The sequence below is a fragment of the Staurois parvus genome, unplaced genomic scaffold (genome assembly GCF_062004578.1).
Source record: "Staurois parvus isolate SC_StPar_1 unplaced genomic scaffold, SC_StPar_1.0 ptg000218l, whole genome shotgun sequence".
In the NCBI taxonomy this organism is placed as follows: Eukaryota; Metazoa; Chordata; class Amphibia; order Anura; family Ranidae; genus Staurois; species Staurois parvus.
Window position 1 is genome coordinate 8,212,951 of NW_028318014.1, and position 22,101 is coordinate 8,235,051.

Genomic DNA, 22,101 nt, shown 5'->3' on the forward strand with positions numbered 1-22,101 from the left:
CTATAAAACATTAATGCGCCCAAAGCTGTTACAGAGATCTGCACCAGGAGCCAGAAAGCATAGGGGAAGATTTTTACCTTCAAAGGAGCTCTATTATGGAAGCGATTTTTTTTTTAAATTAAAAATTGTGCGTGTGTGCTGGATGGGAACAAGGGAATGCACAGATCTCCCCTTCTCCATCCTGCCAGCCGCTGCACAATGAGACCTATGGCATACATAGTTCTACCACCCAGTGAGAAAAACCTCGGGTAAGATATCTATATTAATAGTTTGGGAATACCCTTTACACTGAGAGAGGAGAGCAGGAAATAATACGATTGCTCAAATAGGTAGCAAAAGAAATAGGGTCATATTAAGAAGCACATTGTTAGCTTGTGAAAAGCCTTTTCTCAACCATTCACATCGTTCCCATAACTGTATCCATTACACTCGCCTTCTTTTCCCTACAATAGCACTCATATGTCGCATTAAAACCCACAAACACGCACAAAAAAAGTCAAAACAGCGACAAAATCCAAGAATCACACAATCAGCGCAATCCAAGAGAAATAGCAAATCTCTATCTGTGGCCCTATAAATAAAATACTTATAGATAACAAAGGTTTTTTTTTTTCTTTAATCTAACTTTGCAAACTAGAATAAAATGACATAACCCCATGAAATAAACGCCCAATAATGACATAAACCCCCAATCATCTAATATTACATAAACCCATTAAATTTATCATTGTATTTTTTTTTTGGGGGGGGGGGGGGTGACCGTCCAGCAATAAACCACCATCTTTTGCTAAAGTCTTTTATTTTTGTTTTAAATTCTCACTTCAATTTTAATTCTTGAAGAACATAAGCTTGGACAACATATATCGCACTCATTATAAGAAGCAAAGGGTTATATCAAAAAATTATTAGTAGAGAATTACAGGAACCCTGGTTTGGAACCAGAAAAAAATACAAAACAGATATAGATACATAGACACAGGACGAGTTTTTTGTTTTTTTTTTTGTTTTGTTTTTTTTGTTTTTTATAATTATTTGGAATTGTTATTTTCCCCCTAATTTTTTATGCCTTGCTTTCTTTATGCGCATACAATGTTTTCAATTTTACAAAAAAAAAAATGAAAATAAAGACTAATATATTACAAAATCAACATCAAATGTTCGTGGTGCTTATGTGCATGTGTACCTACACACAGGATTTATCACAAGTCTGTATTTTTTGTCGCCTGTACATAATAAATCCATCTCAGTCCACAGCGCATCCATTAGGGTTCTTGTCTGCATATTTTAATCATAGGTCCCCTTGGTCCTGTTTTTTTTTTGTGTTCCCCAAAAACACTCGGAGTTCATTATTGTTCACATCCTAAGGAGTTTTGTCTGTATTGTGTCTACGTCCACACCATGGTCGATCGCACAGTTCTGTCGCAGGGATTGTCTCTCTGGCTGTTTTCTAGGAACACTGGATGGACATATAAGGCCAGTTGAAGCTACTTCCAGATAATAACATATCTCTGATGAGGGTCTCTATAGGGGTTTTACCTACCAAGCGGACGAAGAAGAGCTGTTCAATGACTGAGGAGGATACAGTACGCAGGGAAGGCAGCCTCAGAAGAAGTTTGCCGAACCTGCTCGGTTGGTTGGGGTACTGGCTCCTGACATACTCCTCCAGGGCGCATTGGGACTTTTCCTGTAGACTCTCAATGTGAGCAGCATCTGAAAGGCCACAGGCGTCTGTATAGGAGCCCACCATGGAGGAGGAGAGAGACAGGGCACACAGTTAGTATGGTACAAGGACTTTGTAGTCACATCATGAAAAAAAATAAACTCACAAGAAATCAAGTTTAAGGACTAAGGTACTAAAGAAGTCATTTTCACACTGGTCAGGCCAATATGTGTTAATTTTAATTGCTGACAAAAAAAAAGAATAACAAAAAACAACACATAAATTAAAATAAAAGAGCAAAAAAAAACAAAAAACAAACTCTGGACCTGATACAATAAATGACACAGCAGTTCATAAGCATATATACCAGTTCTCCAAAATCATAAATTGACTACAGCAAAAAATAAAAGAAAAACTCTGGACCTGACGGCATACAAAAATTGCCCTTTTAGTAAATCAAATCTAAATATTTGCAGATGGATCTTGGCCTAAGAAGTGATTGTATTTTACTATATTACGTACAATAAATGGCCCACCAGTTTATAAGTATATATGCCAGTTCTCCAAGATCACAGTAATTGACTGTAATAAATAAAATAAAATAAAACTCTGGACCTGACTGCATGTAAAAATTGCTCTTTTAGTAAATGTGATCTAAAGATTTGCAGATGAATCTTGGCTTAAGAAGTGGTTTTATTGTACTATACAACAAATGATACACCAGTTCATAAGCATATATATCCCAGTTCTCCAAGTTCACAATCATTGACTATCAGAAAAGTAAAAAAAAAAATCTGGACCTGACTGCATGGGAAATTTGCTCTTTTAGTAAATCAGATCTAAATATTTAGCAGATGGATGTTGGCTTAAGGAGTGCTTTTAATTTACTATACAACGTACAATGAGTGACCCTCCAGTTCATAAGTATATATGTTAGTTCTCCAAGATCACATTCATTGACTATAATAAAAGAAACAACTCTGGACCTGACATGTGAAAAATACTTCTTTTTTAGTAAATCAGATCTAAATATTTGCAGATTGATGTTTGCTTAAGGAGTGATTTTATTTTACTATATAATGTGCAATAGGGTGCAGAGGGTGATACACCAGTTCATAAGTATATATGCCAGTTCTCCAAGTTCACAGTCATAGAGTATAATAAATAAAGAATCAGAATAATGCAGTGTGATGTACTCCCTAGACACCAGAAGCACTCAGTCACTCAGACACTCATAAACCAGCGACCAGTCCTATTCATTAGTCCTCCCCCTCCCCCCTCTTTGCCCAATAGTACTAGTCCTATGCAGCCAGTTCTGTAGCCCAAAGACAGCACTCTGGGTTTGTTTTGCTCTCTTAAGATGATATAGAGGACATCTTAGTTGAAGGTAAATGTAGGCAGAAGCTTGAGGCACCAACTGCACCCCCTTCACCCAGTTTGCCAGCATGTATTTCATGCTGAATTTGGAAATCATGAAATGTTTATGGCTATAAAATACACCACGTGATCCCCTTAAATCAATCAACCCTCTCTGCAGGTTTCACAGCTACATGGAGGCATAAAATCCACACTTCTCTATAGGATCAAGAGCTTGGATGAGGAACCCTACATCTGACACTTTCTAGTAAAATGATATAATAAAGAAGGGTCTGTCATAAAGGGAATGGTGCCACGTAGCTGTGGCCAGGAACCCTCCACAGCCCAGCAGTTCTAGCCATGCTATGCACAGACCCATGCCCTCTCCCTCCCATACCCCAGCTATATCTGACCTCTGGAAATCAGGACTATAAAAGCACCTATAAAGCTTCACCTAATAATTGCCAATGACTTCCAGAAGCAAAAGGCTTGCTGCAAGAGGCCTGAGTAGTATGCCTCCCTCAGCAAGTCGATATTTTAAAATAAATTAAAATAAATCGAGCCAAGAAACTGTGACAAATTGGTTTCAAAGAGTGTGAACTGGAAAAAAAAGTTAGGTCTGATGTAAGCTATACAATTCTCTGCAAAGAGCGAATAGCACGAGACACATTCCAATAACAGGCAAAGTAAATAAATACAACTCATCATAAAAACTTCACAATCGATAAAGGTTAGTCTGGTGTTATCTTAAAAAAAAGAACAAGGGATACAAAAAAATGATGAAAAGATGATCTCGGTTGGTTATTGCTAAAGCACGGGATGAAAAGATTTGATGTAATTAAATTTATTTTGGCAGATCACTCCCTAAATAATTATTTTTTAGCCCAAGGCTAGAAATGCAAATAAAACAAATGACGATTCAGAACCTCTAATCAGTCTTCAGATGTATGTAATGATCCAGACGTGTTTTGTAGTGTTGATGTAATGTATGCATGTATATTTTATAGGAGAGATTGCTGAGGCCTGAGTCTGCTCTATAGCACACATCCACTCCCTGAACACTGCACTGGGAGAGCTAGTCCCTACAGCTAGCCTACCCTCTGCATGGCTCACAGGCTGCCTGCTCAGCTATCAGCCTGATAGCACACTTGGAATATTACATTGAATTCATCTGTATAGCCATTTAAGCTGATCATACATTCTTGTTCAATTTCCTTTAGATATAGTGCAAGGACCTGTCTGACTGCATACAAATTGAAAGTGTTTAGGTTTGACCTCATTTTATATGGCTTTTGGTAAAATTGTACAATAAAATTGTATAATGTATGGCCAGCCTTAGATCCTAACGTGTATTAAGAATACAGAGTGGTGTTATCGTGATCAGAGTCCTACATTAGCATCATAAGGCACTTGTGTTTTTTGCAGAGCTGGAAATGAATACATAGCGTATTCATGACAATGCCTGACTTTTTATGTGTCCTATAGTTCCCAGAAACTTTACACCCAGTGCAAACAGTTATGTCAATAAATTGTGTAATCAGGTAGACAGCATGGGGGGTGAGATAGGCAGGAGGCAGGATTGATATATCTAAGAGAAAGCCTTCATCTCTTATGAAATTCCTACTTTACAAAATCATAACAACACAGCTAACTGACGTCTTATTTGTAGCAACTGCCACTGACTTGTTTATTTCCCTTTATTCTGATACAGTAAAATATAACAAGTTAAAAAAAAAGATCTATTTTATCTGATTTGTTATATGGCAGTTTTCTTTCTCTCCTCTCCTCCAGCCCTATACGCAGCATGGGGGCAGAAAGAGTTAAGTAATATGTGAGCTCCATAAATTAATAACGTTTAAAGGGGAAACACGGGTCATGACCTAACCCCTGGATGGAGTCCAATGTACAAAAGGTTGAAACTACTTTCCGGAGACTCCATGTGAAAACCACAAACAGGGAGCTCAGTGCCAGCTTTACATAGTTAGACCCTACTAAAGTCGTTTTTAAATTATGCTTTAAAATGCTGTTTTCATCACTTGAGCCTGCTGGATGAGGGCTGGAGGGGGAGGGGAATCTCTCAGTAAATTCCCAATCGACTAGCAATCAAAACAAGTTTGCTGTAAAGTTGTAGTGTGCATGAGTGGGGGGAGGAGAATTTTCAACATAGGGGGAAAAAAATGCAACGAGGATTGACTGGTAAATCCAAGTTCAATTATTCAAGAGCATAAAGCACCCAATCCTTGTAAATCTGGCATCTTCGTGATTGAGCTGAATGGTGACAGGAAGAAATGCCCCTGTTTTCATCTTCCACATAAAATGACATTGGAGCTGATTTACTAAAGTAGTGCTTTATGGCGCTGGGCGTTAAGAGGACCTGTCCTTGTTACAAACCCCCACTTAGTTTCAAGGGCGTTTCAAGTAGCAGAACATTTTGTGACATAACAGGCACTGGTGGCTAGCTTAAAAATGACATATTTCTATTTTAGACCCTATATCCCACCAGCCACAGATATTCTTACCAAAAGGAATTTCAAGTAACAGACATTTTAGTGACATAACAGGCAATGGTGGCTAGCTTAGAAATGACATATTTCTATTTCAGACCATATATCCCACCAGCCACAGGTATTCTTAACAAAAGACATTTCAAGTAACAGAAATGTTAGTGCAATAACAAGCACTGGTTCACTTGGCTAGCTGAAAATAGCATATTTTGCTATTCAGACCCCTGTCCTGCTGCTAGTCACAGATATTTATGTCAAAGAGGGGCATTTAAAAAAAAGAGACATTTTAGAGAAACAGCAGGAACAGGTTCGCTTGGCTAGCTTAAAAATGATATATTTACATTTCAGACTCCATATCCTACTGGCCAAGATATTCTTAACAAAAAAAGGCATTTAAAGTGACAGAAATGTTAGTGCAATAACAAGCACATGTTCGCCTGGCTAGCTTAAAATGACATATTTTGTAATGCAGATTTCATGCTAGTCAGAGGTATTAATATCAAAGAGGGGCATTTTAAATAATATACATTTTAATGAAACAGCAGGAACAGGTAGGCTTGGCTAGCTTACATATGACATATTTTGTATTTCAGACCCCACGTCCTATTAGTCAGAGGTAATCTTAGCAAAAAGGAACATTTAAAGTATAATTTTTAGTGAAACAGAATGCATAGGTAGCCTTGGCTAGCTTAATAATTGACATTAAAAAAAAAATAATACCCGTGTCCTATTAGTCAGAGGTAGTCTTAGCGATGAGGGACATTTAAAGTATAATCTGTAGTGAAACAGAAGCATAGGCAGCCTTGGCTAGCTTAAAATGGACTTTTTTTTAAGATTTTAGACCTCCTGTCCTATTAGTCAGAGGTAATCTTTAGCAAAGGGGCATTTAAAATAATATACATTTTAATGAAACAGCAAGGACAGGTAGGCTTGGCTAGCTTACATATGACATATTTTGTATTTCAGACCCCATGTCCTATTAGTCAGAGGTATTAATATCAAACAGGGGCATTTAAAATAATATACATTTTAATGAAACAGCAGGGACAGGTAGGCTTGGCTAGCTTACATATGACATATTTTGTATTTCAGACCTCATGTCCTATTAGTTAGAGGTAGTCTTAGCAAAGAGGAACATTTCAAGTTTAATTTGTAGTGAAACAGAAAGCACAGGTAGCCTTGACTAGCTTACATATGACATATTTTATATTTCAGACCCCATGTCCTATTAGTCAGAGGTAATCTTAGCAAAAGAGGGGCATTTAAAGTATAATTTGTAGTCAAATAGAAAGCACAGGTAGCCTTGGCTAGCTTAAAAAATGACATATTTTATATTTCAGACCCCATGTCCTATTGCAGATATTCTTGGAGATAAGGGACATTTAAAGTAACATGCTTATAAATGAAACAGCAGGCACAGCTAGGCTTGGCTGGCTTAAACAATGACATATTTTGTATTTCAGAGCCAATGTCCTACTAGTCAGGGGTTGTAATAAAAAAGGGGTATTTAAAATAACTGACATTTTAGTGAAACAACAGGCTCAGGTTCAACTGGCTGGCTTAAAATGATATATTAAGTGTTTCAGACCCCATAGCCTACTAGATAGAGCTTAAAAAATGACATATTTTGTATTTCAGAGCCAATGTCCTACTAGTTATGAAAAAAGGGGCATTAAAAATACCAGGAAATATAGTGAAACAACAGGAACAGGTTCGTTTAGCTAGCTTAGACATAAGCCCATTTCTATATATCAATAATGAGCCATTTTGTATTTTAGACCCCATGTCCTATTCGTCCTAACAAGTGAATGTTTATGATGGCACTATAAGCAGCACCTTCATTGCCCACACTGCTGCAATGCCTCCTATCACTGTGCTGTGTATGTGTTCTACCCCAGCCCTGTCTGATGGAAGGAGATTATATGGGAAGATAATAAACAATATGCTGAAAACGTCTCTATTATCTTTCTGGATGTGACTCTCTATGGAAAGGCTCCCTTCAGAACTGCATGGCTGCATTTGCACAGAATGTTAAAGGGGGGCAGTCAAAGTACACAGCTGCATCTGACCAGCCTGCATAGCAATGACACTCTCTAAAGAAATTATCTGATGTCCAAATCGATATTAATACGGCATTTGCTGCATTACAATATTGTGCACATTTAAGAGCCATTTAATGCAATGGAAATGTCCTCCCCCCCACCCCCCAAGCATGCCAGCCAGCCATGGAGCTGGGGGTTGCTGTAGGAGCTGGGCCTTGCCATCTTTGTGTAGGGGCTGATCCTGCCTTATTTATGTACCGAATAAGATCGCATTTATAGAAATCACTCAATCAATATTGCAGTAAGAAAAAAAATGTATCGCTTGGCATAATTAAAGGCGAAGCAAGGGTGACCTTAAATGCATTTCAAATAGCAGCGTGCTTTTTTTTCCCCCCATCCTAGGCTTTGTTTACATGTGGCAGCCTAGCAAGCTGCTGCCTTCATTCATCTCTCATTAAAAATGTCTTGTTCCTGTAATAGACACAGTTTAAAGGGCTGCCTTCCTGATTACCTCTGAGATTGCTTTTTTTTTTTAAAGAAAATCTACTGGGTAAAAATAAAAATAATCATAAAAAATATTCTGTACATGTATGCATGCATGGAGTCGGTGCCTGCTCTCAATTTGCTGTATTTTCAGACAATCTGTTAAATATTTAATAGGAGTATGGTTTCCATAGCAAAATGATTTATAACTGGAAATTGCGCTGGTGGGTTTTTTTTTCTTCCTTCTACTGCCTTTATAGATCAGAAATGATCTGAAGCACACTATCAGCAGCCGGTGGAAGGGCTTCATGAGGACAATAATAGTGGGGCTGATCTTTGCTTATAATATTTGGATGGAGTATCTCTGCAAACACAGATATATATATATATATATATATATATATATATACATATATATATATATATATATACACAGGGCCTCCTGGATGTTAAGTGCAACCTTGGGCTCTCTGTTAAAGCACCCCATCCTCAGTGATGGCAGAGGAATGCCTTGTTTTGTGGGGGTGAGCTATGGTGGAGGAAACATTCCAGCTGGGATGTGATTGCTGCCAACATGAGATTGGGATGGGGGGGTGATGTACAGTATGTGTGTGCAGTGGCCCCACCACCAGCCCAGGCTGTCTACTTACCTGATGTGAACAGGACGATGGCTTTGAGGCAGCTGTATTCTGCAGAGTCTACATGCAAGGCCTTGAGCTTCTCCACCTGCTCCTGAAAGATACGGATGTGGTCCATAAAGGCCACCACTCGGTCGGCCGACATTGGGGAGGCATGGAGGCCAGCGGCGGCCAGTAGAGGGGCTACATGGAGAGGCATGGAGCACTGGGCTGCATTGAGCACAAACAGCTCACTCCAAGTCAGCCGGAGAAGAGACACCTGGTCGGTGATCTGAAGGTCGGGGAAAAAAGGGATATTCCTGGCCCATTCCACAGCACTGAACAGTAACCGGGCCGCCAGCTCGCAGATGTTCTCGATGCCCATGATGTTGTTGGGTTGCATGCACTGGCTGCCATAGCGGGACGTGGGGTAGGGCTCAGCCCGCAGGAGGAGAGAGATGTATCCCGACAGATAGCAATGGCCGTTCAGGGGGTCCCCATTCGTCAGGGCATACTGGCCTGGGTTCGGTTGTGTTGGAGGCATTCGTCCTCGCTGAACCGCTGACAAAAACAAAGAGAAAGAAGAGGAAATGTGCAACCAGGGCTGGGAATCACATCAATGGCACATATACACAGCAACTTTCACGAGGACCACACTCTATCCCATATATATATATATATATATATATATATATATATATATATACACATCGATATATATATATCATGCATTCTGTTCACAGCACAACAAAACGCCATCATGTAAAAAAAATAGCACACACAAACACAGTCAGCATATCACACAATAATCACCATAACACAAAACACAACCACCACAACACAAAATAAACGCCATAACACAAAACACAACCATCATAACACAAAACATAACCACCACAACACAAAACAATCACCATAACGCCAAACACAGTCCCCATAACGCAAAACATAACCACCACAACACAAAACAATCACCATAACACAAAACACAACCACCATAACACCCAAAAATCACCACAATACAAAATACAACCACCATAACACCAAACAATCACCAAAATATAAAACACAACCGCAATAACACAAAACACAACCACCATAACACCAAACAATCACCATAATACAAAACAATCACCATAACACACCAAACAATCACCATAATACAAAACAATCACCGTGACACACCAAACATTCACCATAATACAAAACAATCACCATAACACACCAAACAATCACCATAACACACCAAACAATCACCATAATACAAAACACAACCACTATAACACAAAACAATCACCATAACACACAAAACAATCACTGTAACACAAAGCACAACACAAAACACTTCATCATAACATCAAAACATAACCAAGGGCTCATAACACAATCTCTTGAACATACCACAAAACACAATCACACTTCATCCTAACTACAGACTGCCACCACAACAATCCACTCTGATATTTCTACATTGGGAGCACTGAATAGATGTCATTGCTGGATCCTCTTATAAATGCTGCCTTCTCATAGACTAACCTGAAAACTAATAAAAAAGGCTCATTTAATGGAACATGCTGTTGTGCAACTTTCTCAATTCAGTTCATTGCTCAGCTTTGGGATTCTGGAAATGTCAGGATATGGTTAAAGAAGAAGAAGAATAAAATAGAACTTACAATAGTTAAACATTGTGGGAATTAATTCCTCAGCCAGCCAATTATTACAGGTAGTAATGCTTCGTGTGTGTGCAAGGCATACTATGAGGGCTGGCACACTGAGTGCCCACAGCTTAGATGCAAAACGCTGTATTCATTAACTACACGGGAGCTGAACGTAAGCAAGCTTATTTATGCTTCAACTTGGTAAAGCTGACCAAAGTCTGATTTTTTTTTGGATGTGAGCTTATGTTTGACTCCAGAAGTGCCAGCTAGCTCGCCATGTAAACAAGAAGTTTAACACACAACATGGCACACTTTGCTGTTTACATTTTCCCACAGAAATTGGCAGCTTGAGACTATGTCACCTCTTCCATAAATCAGACAATTTTTATCTTTGCTGATCCAGGGTGACATTAATCTTTTGCTGATCCAGGATGACATCCTTCCAGTAGCTATGGCCGTGATCTCCCACTTTTATTGATAAACATACAATTAGCTATCACACACAGCAGCTATATTGGATGCATTCTTGTAGTTTCAAGTGACTATTATTGAAGTTTCTGAGGTTGCATTACAAGGTTTGGGAGAAGCTGCATTTCTGTTTTTAGCAGGAGGATAATTCAAAGCGATCTAGATTTGTTATGGATCCAATTTTGGCCATCAGTGACAATTTTGAGCTGAAAGGGGAACATTTGTAGTTTTGTAAATGGGATGCTGAGTCAAGGAACAAGGAGACAAATATATCCTAGTGAATTTCTCAATGGCTCATTAATGATGCTGTAAACCCCCCCCCCCCCAAATAAAAATGTATTCTTAGCTGTGCAGAGAGGGGTGGACGTTTTACAGCATGAGAATGGATGGCAGAGGAGCAGGAATGAAGTCATGTATAACACAGAGCTGCCAGCCAAACTTCTCCCAGGGAGTGTGACAAGGCCAAATGGTGCCTGGGACAAGGGGCAAAGGCTGCTGTCAGCTCACAAGGTGCTGTGGATGGTGGAGGGGCACATCTCACCAACATCCACACACACAACACACACAGGGGAGAGCTCCCAGTATTAAAACTAAAAATTTAGGGGGGGGGGCAGCAAATGTGGAGGCATGACTATTGGGACAGGCAGCTAGACACAGACATGTGCAGAGAAGAAATATTCACCTTCCCTCCTCATGCCCACTTTCAGGCACTTCTTGAGCCGGCAGTACTGGCACTGGTTCCGGTGGTGCTGGTCTATGGGACAGTTCCTATTGGCACGACATGTGTAGGTTAAGTTCCTGCGGACGCTCCTCTTGAAGAAACTTTTGCAGCCCTCGCAGGTGAACTGGCCGTAGTGCTTGCCGCTGGACTTGTCCCCGCACACCACGCACTCGATGTGCTGCTGGCTCTGGCCTGAACCCGGCTGCCCCTTGTCCCCGGCCGCACCCGGCGTGGACGGGGGTCCCGGCTGGCTGGGGGTCTGCGGCGTGTGCGGGGCGGCGGAGGGAGCCTGCTGCTGCTCCCTGGCCGGGTTCGGGCCTCCCGGATTCCCCCCGCCGGCCACGTCCTCCTGCGGATCTCTCCAGCTGCTAACTACCATTGCCATATCTCGGGCCCAAAAAGTGCTGGAGAGCGAGGCGTGGGGGGGCTTGATCTTGGAGGAGGAGGAGGAGGAGGAAGAGAAGAAGAAGCTGGCCGTCTCTGCCGTGGTTGCCGCTGATGGGAGCCGTTTCCTTGGATGGGCTTTGCAGGGATTTCCCCCCCTTGCTTCCTAAAGAGCGGAAAAAAAATGTGGCCGATGTGTGTGTGCCGATGGCGGCTCTCTGTGCCCCCCCTCTCTTCTCCTAGTCGTGTCTCCAGTGCCGGCTGGAGGAGGGAGCAGCAGTCTGATCAGACACAGGGCTTGTCAGCCCCGATCTCCCATATAGGACGGCCAGGGGCAGGACCAACGTGGCTCAGCTTCTCCTGACCCCACAGTGCGGAGCCGGCGGGGTGGAGGGGCGAGGAGGATGGGAAGACAAAAAATAAAAAGAGAGCCGATCAGGGATTGTAAGTGTCCGGGGGCCAAATCCAGGGCAGGAGAGCCATTCAGGAGGAAGAAAAGCTGGACGATCCAGAGGTGGCACACACTTCACCTTTTGTCTTTTCTTTATGATGTCAAGAAGAAGAAGCCTCGATGTGTCATTAAGGTCATAGAAAGTGATGAAAAGAACATTCCAAAAAAAAAAAAAAAAGTCAAAGTCTATCCTGAGAAGAAAAAAAAAACAGGATTCAGCTCATCGGGACTCAGCTTCGGCTTTATTGTCAAGTCCAAGTCTGCAGGGAGGAAGAAAGTCGCTGGAGGCTGGAGGCGGCTGCTGCTGCTGCTGCTGCTGGAGGTTCCTCTTGGATGGGAAGAAGAAGGAGCCCAGTGCTGGTTGGAGGTTCTCTGGTTGGAATGGAAGTGGAAGAGGTAAGGGGGTAAAAAAAAAAAAGAAAAAAAAGGAGCACAAAAAAGGAGCACACTCACACAGACAGCTAATAGAATATGCAATAAAGAGAGAGAGGGAGAGGATGGCGGGGATGGAGAGAGAGAGAGAGGGAGAGCGAGCCACACACACAAAAAATGAATGCGTTTAAACGGGAAGCCTAGCAGAGCAATGTTTCCGAAAGGGGGATCTGCGCGAATGTCTGTATATAGTGAACTTTGACACTACTATTGAAACTGACACGTTTCTATGGAGATCGCTGCCTTATATGGAAGCTCATGTCAAGGAGCCAAGCGAGGGGCTGCTGGCAACTGATAATCAAAGGCGACTGACTGGTCAGAGCCCTGAATCGGGGGGAGAAGAGATGGGAGGTTAAGGTTAGCCCCGCCCCTCTTCACCCCATTGGTCGGATGCAGGCTGCCTCTTTTTTTTCTTCTTCCTCCCTTTCTCTCTCTCTCCCTCTCTCTCTCCATTGCCTTGTTACCTATGGCTGGAAGGAAGGAGGGAGGGAGGGAAGGGGGGTGACAACGCTCTCTGTTCATTCACAGCGCCCCTAGCCGCTGCTATTCTTAGCAGGGGGATCACTACTCTGTCATAGGGGGACAAACTTGCTTTGGGTTGCATTGGCAAACTTCAACAGACTGCAGAATGCAATAAAAAGTCCTAACACTGAAGACACAAGGCAGGGCCGGGGAGGTGTAGTCACCTGGAATACAAAGTTTGCCTGATCCAGCAGAGAGGGAGGGAGAGAGAGCCATCCCCATACTTGTTAATGGAACAATGATCAGCTCTGTTATGTGTGCTGTCTGCAGGGAGCGATGCTTTGCTGAGTCCCGGGGAGAGCCGGCAATTGCTGGAGCCGGCTGCCACCTAGCGTACACTGAGCGCTGTGTATGTACGGCAGCCAGCTCCCGGCATGGGCACCAGCAGCAGGATCCTCATACACCTTCCACCACTGCCAGACTACAGCTCCAACTTCCCTCTCCTCCTCCTCCCGGGGCCAAAGTGTCTGCTAAATGATCAGCAACATCACACCCCTCCATACATGGACTAGTCATCCTCATCCCCAACTAGAGGACAAGTAATACCCCCCCCTCTGTATACAGGGTGATGGGGGAAGGGCAGTCTGAATCCATTACTGACACTTTCGGATCATTTCCAACCGAATAGTTAACGGTTATTTCTTCCCAGAAATAATGAAGAGATTTTCAATGGGTGCACGGCCAAGCGCCCCCATTGTACGGCCATTGATAGGAAGGATGTTATTGACTATGCAAGAGTGGGCTGCAGTGGCGGCCCCCAATAAACTCTCCCTCCTGTCCCCCGGCCACAGCAAAGGTGAAACGAATACGATTAAAGCAGACAAAAAGATAACTCCCTGCCCATCACTTACATTGTAGTCGGGGCTTTGAGGAGGCGCACTGACAGGAGGCTGAGCCGCTTCCATCCACACACACCACACAGGGACTGGACGACACAAGGCTGCACGAAGAGCCGCGATCAGCCGTCCTCCCCGGAGCGCCGCACAGCCCGCGGACCGCACAGCGACCAATAGCCGCGGCTGCTGCCTATCAGGAGCGACCCACCGACCGACAGACAGACAGAGGGGATCCCTACTCACATCCTCATCACTCCCATCCTGGCTGCTGCTGCCGCTCTCTCCCTCTGCAGGTACTATATACACCACAGCTTCAAGTACACCGTTCACCCTATACACACTTTCCTGGAGAAGGGGTGCACTTCAATTTTACTTTTACTTGGTTCTAGAGAACAACTGTCCCTCACATACACACCGATATTTATGGATTTTTTGGGGGGTCGTGTCTGTGCACAGTATGAATACGTGAATATTCACCTGATTTACTATACATATATACTTTAAAGGGGTGCACTTTATTTTTACTTTACTTGTTTATATAGGGCAAGTGACCCCCCCCCGCCCCCACACAGTTCTTGTAGAAAAAAATGTATCTGTGTGCAATATGCACATGTGAATGTACACCTGATTTACTATATATATATATATATATATATACATATATACTCACACTTTTCTGAAGAAAGGGGTGCACTGGATTTTTACTTTACTCGTTTGTCGAGGGAAAGTCCCCCCACATACAGACAGATCTTTGTAGAAAAAAAATTGTGCCTGTGTGCAATATGCATATGTCAATGTACACCTGATTTAATACATATATATACATTTTTTTCTTTTATATATATATATATATATATATATATATATATACACACACTTTTCTGAAGTATGGTAGTGCACTTGATTTTTACTTTACTTGTTTGTAGAGGGCAAGTCCCCTCCCCCCCACCCTCAAATTTTTTATCTTTGTAGAAAAAAAAATGTGCCTGTGTGCAATATGCATATGTGAATGTGACTGTACACCTGACTCATGACTTACTATATATATATATATATATATATATATATATATATATATATATATATTCACCTTTCTGAAGAAAGGGAGTGCACTTGATTTTTACTTTTCTTGTTTATAGAGGGCAAGTGCCCCCCCCCCCCCCAACACAGTTATTTGTAGAAAAAAATGTGCCTGTGTACAATATGCACATGTGAATGTACATCTGATTTTAAATATGTATATACATACATACATTTTTTCCTTGCACTTACTTTGTAGAGTGCACGTGCCCATACACACACACATCTTGGGAGAAAAAAAAAATCTTCTGGTAGTTGCAAATATACTTGATATATATTTTTATATAACTGTTTTCCTCAAGGGGGGGGGGGGGGTTAATTTGATTTGTACTTTTACTTTGCCTGTTTGTAGAGTGCAAGAGCACACACACACATACATCTTTGTAGAACACATTGTGGGTTGTGTGTGTGTATATATTATTTATTGTACTTTTTTTTCTCTTTTTTACTTTTACCTTGTAGAGTGTATGGGCCCATACACACACATCTTGGGAAAATGGGGGAAAAAAAAACCTATGGGCTGTGTCTCTCTGTATATGCAGTTACATTATGTACATGGGCTGTGTCTTTCTGTATATGCAGTTATATAAATTGTTGCAAGTCCAATATGTGTATATATATATATATATATATATATATATATATATATATATATATATATATATATATGCTCTTCTGGGGGTCTGAATTGCTTGTAGAATGCTAGTGCCCTAACACACACACACTATAGACTATTAATAGATGAGTATAGAAATGTTTGATTATTTTGTGTTTAAATTGAATTGCACATATTACACTTGGGTATTAATATGTACTTTTAAAAAGTAGCAATTTACTCAAGGTTTCTAAGTGTTTCGTTAAACAGTACAATTTCTATTTTCTACAGAATCCCCTGAACCTGATTGGATAGTAGACAGGAACAGCTTATGCTAGAGGGGGAAAAACTCTTTAGTAACTCAGCCCCAACCCCCCTTCTCACTTTCTATACACATACGTACTATTTCTATATATTTATACAATACAACAAATATAGCCAATAGGCAATAATATAAGACAAACACACATATATTTTACCTTGAGAATTGATTCTTCCCCACCATGTGTTGGGGCCCTAGGGCCTGACCAGATAGCACAGTCCTAGCTAGATGAGCTGAATATCTATGTTTTCCATGTTTCAGTAATTAGTGCAAGGGACATAACTGACTTGAAACAAATGAGGACATTTACCAATGACCCCAACACTCACCTGCATTCTACTGTTTGGCCACCAAATGTAGAGATCAATGAAGGACACATTATCAATTTGATAGTGTCAACAGATAAATGATGGAGGCAGATATACATGGAGGAGTGAAAGGGGGACACATGCTGACTATTTTCATTGTTACTCTTCTTTTTTTTTTTTTTTTACTATTGTTTGTATGGTGATGTTATGATGTTTTTGCTGTGTCATTCCATACATGTGCTCTTCTATTACAGTGAACCTGCACAGGGGCTGCTCACTGATTGTGTAATGTACTCCATACACACTGTTTACCCGAGGATGACAAACCTAAATATAGGCATAAAAGTTGAACATTAATCCAGTCTTGCTATGACCCCTGGCTTCAGTGTGTCCCCTTTAACTGGCATGCATTGATTTTGAAATACACTGGGAATATTAGTGTACATGCTTCCAGGAGACCACTGTGACTTTTACAGCTGAGTGTAAAAGTTTGCGTTGTGATGTCACTTAGAAATGAATTCATCCACCTTCATATTACTGTCAGCGTAGAACAAATTGCAAGCAGTAAACAGACTTTAAAAAAAAAACAACCTGTCCTTTCTTAGTGAAATATACCCTGCATCAATAAGTTATGAAGGTGCTACAGTTACAATGGAAAACTATATTGTTTATATCAGTTACACGTTTATGCTGTTTATATCAATTACACGTTTATAATGTTTATATCAGTTACAAGTTTTTATTGTTTATATCAGTTACAAGTAATTATTGTTTATATCAATTACAAGTTTTATGTTGTTTATTGCAAGTTTATCAGTTGCAAGTTACAAGTTGCAAATATTCAGTAGCAGTTTTTTTGTTTTGGTTATGACATCAACCTGGGGTCGACAGGGTTACTTTGTAATATAAGATCACAACTATTGTGTTAAAAATAGAGACACTTGGAATTTATAGCTGTAAAACTTTTCTAAAAACACTCACTGGTATTGTTTTGATACAAACACTGCATATGCATACCACAAGTTGTATAGATTTATATCCAGTGTGTACATGCAAACTGAGAACGAAGTATATAGTTTGCTTTTCTAAATATATAATATGGTAAATGCCAATGAGATGCATTACTATGGAATCATCTGTGCAAATCCTACTTTTTAAATGCTGCATTCACACCCTTGCAGGCATTAATTGTGCCTTTAGACAAACACTATAAATTGGCTCATTCTGTATAATCCATCATTAAATATATTAAATATGGCACATGGAAACACTAAAAAGTTATTAAAAAGGTAATAAACTTGATTAAAAGGGAATAAACCTTGATAAAACAAGTGGAATATGCTACTGAGCAACCTGTGCTTGTGGAAAGAGGGTCACATTGACTTATGCACAGGAAGGGAGACTACAGGCTAAGGGTGGGTCATTTATACACGATATATTGCTTTAAAATTGAATTAGTTAAATATGACATCATGATTACATGGTTTGCAAAAAAAAATGCTATTCTTTTTTTTTCTCAGGGTATGTCTGTTCTTATGTAGATTGTAGCAAGCAAACTATTTTTTTTTAATATTTAGAAAGTCAGCATGAGTTTCAATAGTTGTATAAAATTCAATTATAATTTCAATAAAAAAATTCCCCAGTTTTCTAGGCGTTCTCCCCTATTTTCTTCTTGGTTTCTTATGACCAAGGCTTCCTAATTTAAATGCTATATCTCAATTAACCGAAGCAAGAACTCGCTTGAATGCATCTAGAGTGATTTTCCTCTCTCTGGTTCCATACAATAAATATACCTCTGCATTGTTGCCTGCTAGTTTTCTCTCTCTGGGGGAGAAAAGTGTGTCTAATTTAGCAGAACTAGTGAGCTCCTAAACAGCTTGAAGTGTCCCAACAGGTCTGCACAAAAAAAGACTTGTGTGACCCGGCTCCAGCCCGGGGAGTGTGCTTGTTCTGTGTGTGAAAGTTGCAGCCTGCATTAACCCTTCAGCCGGGTCCTGGGAGTCTGAAATGGAGAGCTCTATTGTAAGAGCTCAGGCTATTCTAGGCTCAGGTTGGTGTGAAAGAGACGAGAAGGTCACTTGAAGTCTCCTTTTATCTACTCCCATTTTCTCTCTGGATCAGCAACTCTGAATAGACACCATCTAATCGCTCTTAATAGGAAAAAAAGTCTGCCTCTAAACTAAAATGCCCCATTCTTTATAGGGCGCAAATGCATCTACACTGGGGCTCAAAGCAATTTAAACATTCCTTATTGAAGTTCATTAGACTTAAAAAAAATCTATCTATCTATCTATCTATCTATCTATCTATCTATCTATCTATCTATCTATCTATTTCCAACGTACAATTATAATCTCCCCTTGAAGTTTCTACAACTTTTTTTTTTAAATTGTATATCATTTTATGTATAATTTATGTTTATTATGTTTTAACTAGATAACAGCATGGAGGAAATAAAAAAAAGCAATCAAGGGAGGGAACTATATATATAATATGATATATTTTATGTATAATATAATATAATTTTATGTATAATTTAAGTTTATTAAGTTTTATACAGATAACATCATATAAAGAAGGGATTGTATAAAGGAGAGTACTGTACAATATAGTTTATTCTATATCATTTTGTGCATAATCTATGTTTATTAAACTTTATACAGATAACAGCACAGAGGAAATAAAAAAGTTTTTTGCATAAAGGAGAGAACTGTACACTATACTGTATGTTATTTTATGTATAATCTAAGTTATACACACAACATAGAGGAAATAAAAAAGTTTTTTTTTGCATAAAGGAGAGAGCTGTACACTATACTGTATGTTATTTTATATATAATCCAACTTACACAGACAACATAGAGGAAATAAAAAAATTTTTTCATAAAGGAGAGAGCTGTACACTATACTGTATGTTATTTTATATATAATCCAAGTTATACAGACAACATAGAGGAAATAAAAAAGTTTTTTCATAAAGGAGAGAACTGTACACTATACTGAATGTTATTTTATATATAATCTAAGTTACACAGACAACATAGAGGAAATAAAAAAGTTTTTTCATAAAAGAGAGAACTGTACACTATACTGTATGTAATTGTATGTATAATCTAAGTTATACAGACAATAACATAGAGGAAATATTAAAGTTTTTGTTGCATAAAGGAGAGAACTTTACACTATACTGTGTGCTATTTTATGTATAATCTATGTTATACAGACAATAACATAGAGGAAATAAAAACGTTTTTGCATAAAGGAGAGATCTTTACACTATACTGTATTATCTAAGTGATACAGACAACAGCATAGAGGAAATAAAAAAGCCAGCGCATTAGGGAGAGACCTGTAGAATAGTTACTTTATGTATAATAAATGTTTATTAAGTTTTATACAGATAACAGAATAGAGGAAACAAAAAGTCATTCTATAAAGGAGAGAACTGTACACTCTGTTATGTTATATATCCTTTTATGTATAATTTATGCTTATTAGGCTAGATAACTGCATAAATGCAATAAAAAAAAGCCATTGTAGAGCTGTACGCTGTTATATTGTATAGTATTTTATGTATACTTTATGTTTATAAGTTAGCTAACAGCATAAATGAAATAAAAAAAAGCCACTGTAGAACTGTACACTAAGTTATACTATATATAATTTTATGCATAATCTATGTTTTTCAAGTTTTATAGAAATAACAACATAGAGGAAATAAAAAAAGCCATATATGTACATCTTATGTACATCATTTTATGTATAATCTAAGTTTTTCAAGTTTCGGATAACAACATAGAGCAAATAAAAAAACATCCAATACATTGTGTAACGGAGAAAACCGCTGTATATCATTTATGTGTACTATATAGTTTTGATAGCTTGAGACACTTTGAAAAACAATAGGTCCAGCCCTATTTTTGATTCAGCATTTGTAGGACACTACATCTATTATTAAGGAAAATCACGTGATGCCTTCAATTTGTATGCATTTTCCCTGTATCTGGGCACACATAGCGCAGCCCTATACTGTGGTGATGTCAGGACTCTCACTCACCCTGACTGACCAGGCACAGAAGAAATGCTGATGGTGTTTTTCTCTCTCTCTTTCTCTCTTTAGGTTCACAAGTTGATGTTAAAAGCTGACAAGCTGCCCCCAGAGCTCGGGCTACAGCCGCTATCAGGTCTGTCCTGGAAGGCAGTAAATTCCTTGAAGTGAATACTTTGTTACTAAGGTGACAATCCTCCTTCAGCTTTTTTCCTCAAATCTTTAATTCACTATATATATTTTAATCCTATGGGTTAGTTGTGCCTAGGAAACCTTGCTAAGAGATGGAAATTGTCTTTCCTAACTCTGCCATCAAACTAAGATGTGCAAGGCTAGTTTAGGTCCGAACTTCACCGAATTTGTATTTTATTTCACCAATTAAAAGATGATGATTTTGATTTCTGCATAATTTTTACAATGCTGCGAATGATCTCACTCTCACAGGATATTATTTTTGGAGGTTGGTAAATACATAGAGTTACTTTTGTAATACTTTGTTACAGGCTGTTAAATTCTTAGACACATTTTTTTTTAGTTGGGAATTAAAATGATAGTATTTTTTTTAGACTTAACACAAACCTGAAAATACGGCATTTTGAAGTCGGCTTGGCCAATAATGTGGATTCTTTTTTAGCCGACATACCACAAGTGGTCAAGTGATGCTGCGATCAGCAGAGCACATCGCTCCTGTTCCCTCTGATAACCTGTTGTTTATGGAAATGGCCAAATTAGCCTCAAAGCAGCTAGTTGGGTGTAGTAGTTTAGCAAGACTAATTGGAGACAATGGAGATAAAATGACTTTTCCAATTAACTGCTGGTTGGAGTTTACTTAGAGGGACTGTCAGCCCAGGCGATGGGTAATTGCTTTATTGCTCACAAAACTATCATCCACTTAGAACATATGTGCTAATTATTCTGGCCGGCCTCAGAAATAGGCGCTACATATCTATTAGCTCATATAATGTATATAGGTCCTTGCAGGCAGGAAATCCATCACAGCTATAGGGAAAGGCATGGCAGCCTGGAAAGGAAATGGATAGGAGAACACGCAGTAACCCATAGCAACCCAACAACACTCAGCTTCCATTATTCCCACTCCTCTGAAATGATGAATACAATCTGATTGGCTGTTGTGGGTAACAGCCTGCACATCATAGCAAAGCTACTTTTTGTTTTACAAATGCACTTAAAGTGATTGTAAACCCTCACCTTGTAAAACAACCCATTCAGTCCAAAATATAAATTAAAGGCAAAACATTTGTGAATAGATATAAAAAAATGATATACACCTTTTTCCCTTTTTAATAAGTGATGTGAATGTATGATATATATATGTAAAGTGCTGCATAAATTGACTACGCTATATAAGTATCTGTTATAATAAATAATAAATTACACACATTATGTTCTCAGCTGCATAAGAGCAGGGGCTGGTGGAAGAGACACAGCAGCACACTGATCTTCCAAGTAAATGACATGGGGGGGGGGGGGCATGTGAAAAGAAGTCTGATCATTGGAGGAGGGCACACTGAGATCCCAGCACAGCTAGAGAGCGTGAACTGACTTACTTATAATAAAGTACACATCGTATGTTCTCAGCTGCATAGGAGCTGG

General features: G+C 39.5%; 1 protein-coding gene and 1 long non-coding RNA gene across 17 annotated transcripts in view; one reads left to right on the top strand and one right to left on the bottom strand.

Moving 5' to 3' along the window:
• Nucleotides 1-782: 782 nt before the first annotated feature.
• NR2F1 (nuclear receptor subfamily 2 group F member 1) lies at nucleotides 783-14,349 on the bottom strand. Of its 3 annotated transcripts, XM_089679168.1 has the most exons (4): nucleotides 14,150-14,349; nucleotides 11,471-12,716; nucleotides 8,696-9,223; nucleotides 783-1,728 (listed from the first exon to the last, which is right to left on the bottom strand). In XM_089679168.1, the coding sequence occupies exons 2-4, from the start codon at nucleotides 11,892-11,894 to the stop codon at nucleotides 1,448-1,450; spliced, it is 1,233 nt and encodes a 410-aa protein (XP_089535294.1). In that variant the 5' UTR covers nucleotides 11,895-12,716; nucleotides 14,150-14,349; the 3' UTR covers nucleotides 783-1,447. The 3 variants fall into 3 exon arrangements, with proteins under 3 accessions (XP_089535294.1, XP_089535293.1, XP_089535295.1); XM_089679167.1 differs by lacking the exon at nucleotides 14,150-14,349 and having other exon boundaries at nucleotides 11,471-13,211; XM_089679169.1 differs by lacking the exons at nucleotides 11,471-12,716; nucleotides 14,150-14,349 and adding an exon at nucleotides 10,336-10,813.
• The window catches only part of LOC149460898 (uncharacterized), an 84,555-nt gene continuing 73,884 nt past the window's right edge, over nucleotides 11,431-22,101 (top strand). For 3 of the 14 annotated variants that reach the window (XR_016313002.1, XR_016313006.1, XR_016313015.1), the window contains exons 1-2: nucleotides 13,267-14,427; nucleotides 20,560-20,674. This is a non-coding gene — a long non-coding RNA (uncharacterized LOC149460898). Of the gene's footprint in view, nucleotides 12,741-13,262; nucleotides 14,428-20,559; nucleotides 20,675-22,101 lie in introns of those variants that run through there. The other 11 variants (XR_016313003.1, XR_016313009.1, XR_016313012.1 and 8 more) reach the window with 8 other exon arrangements.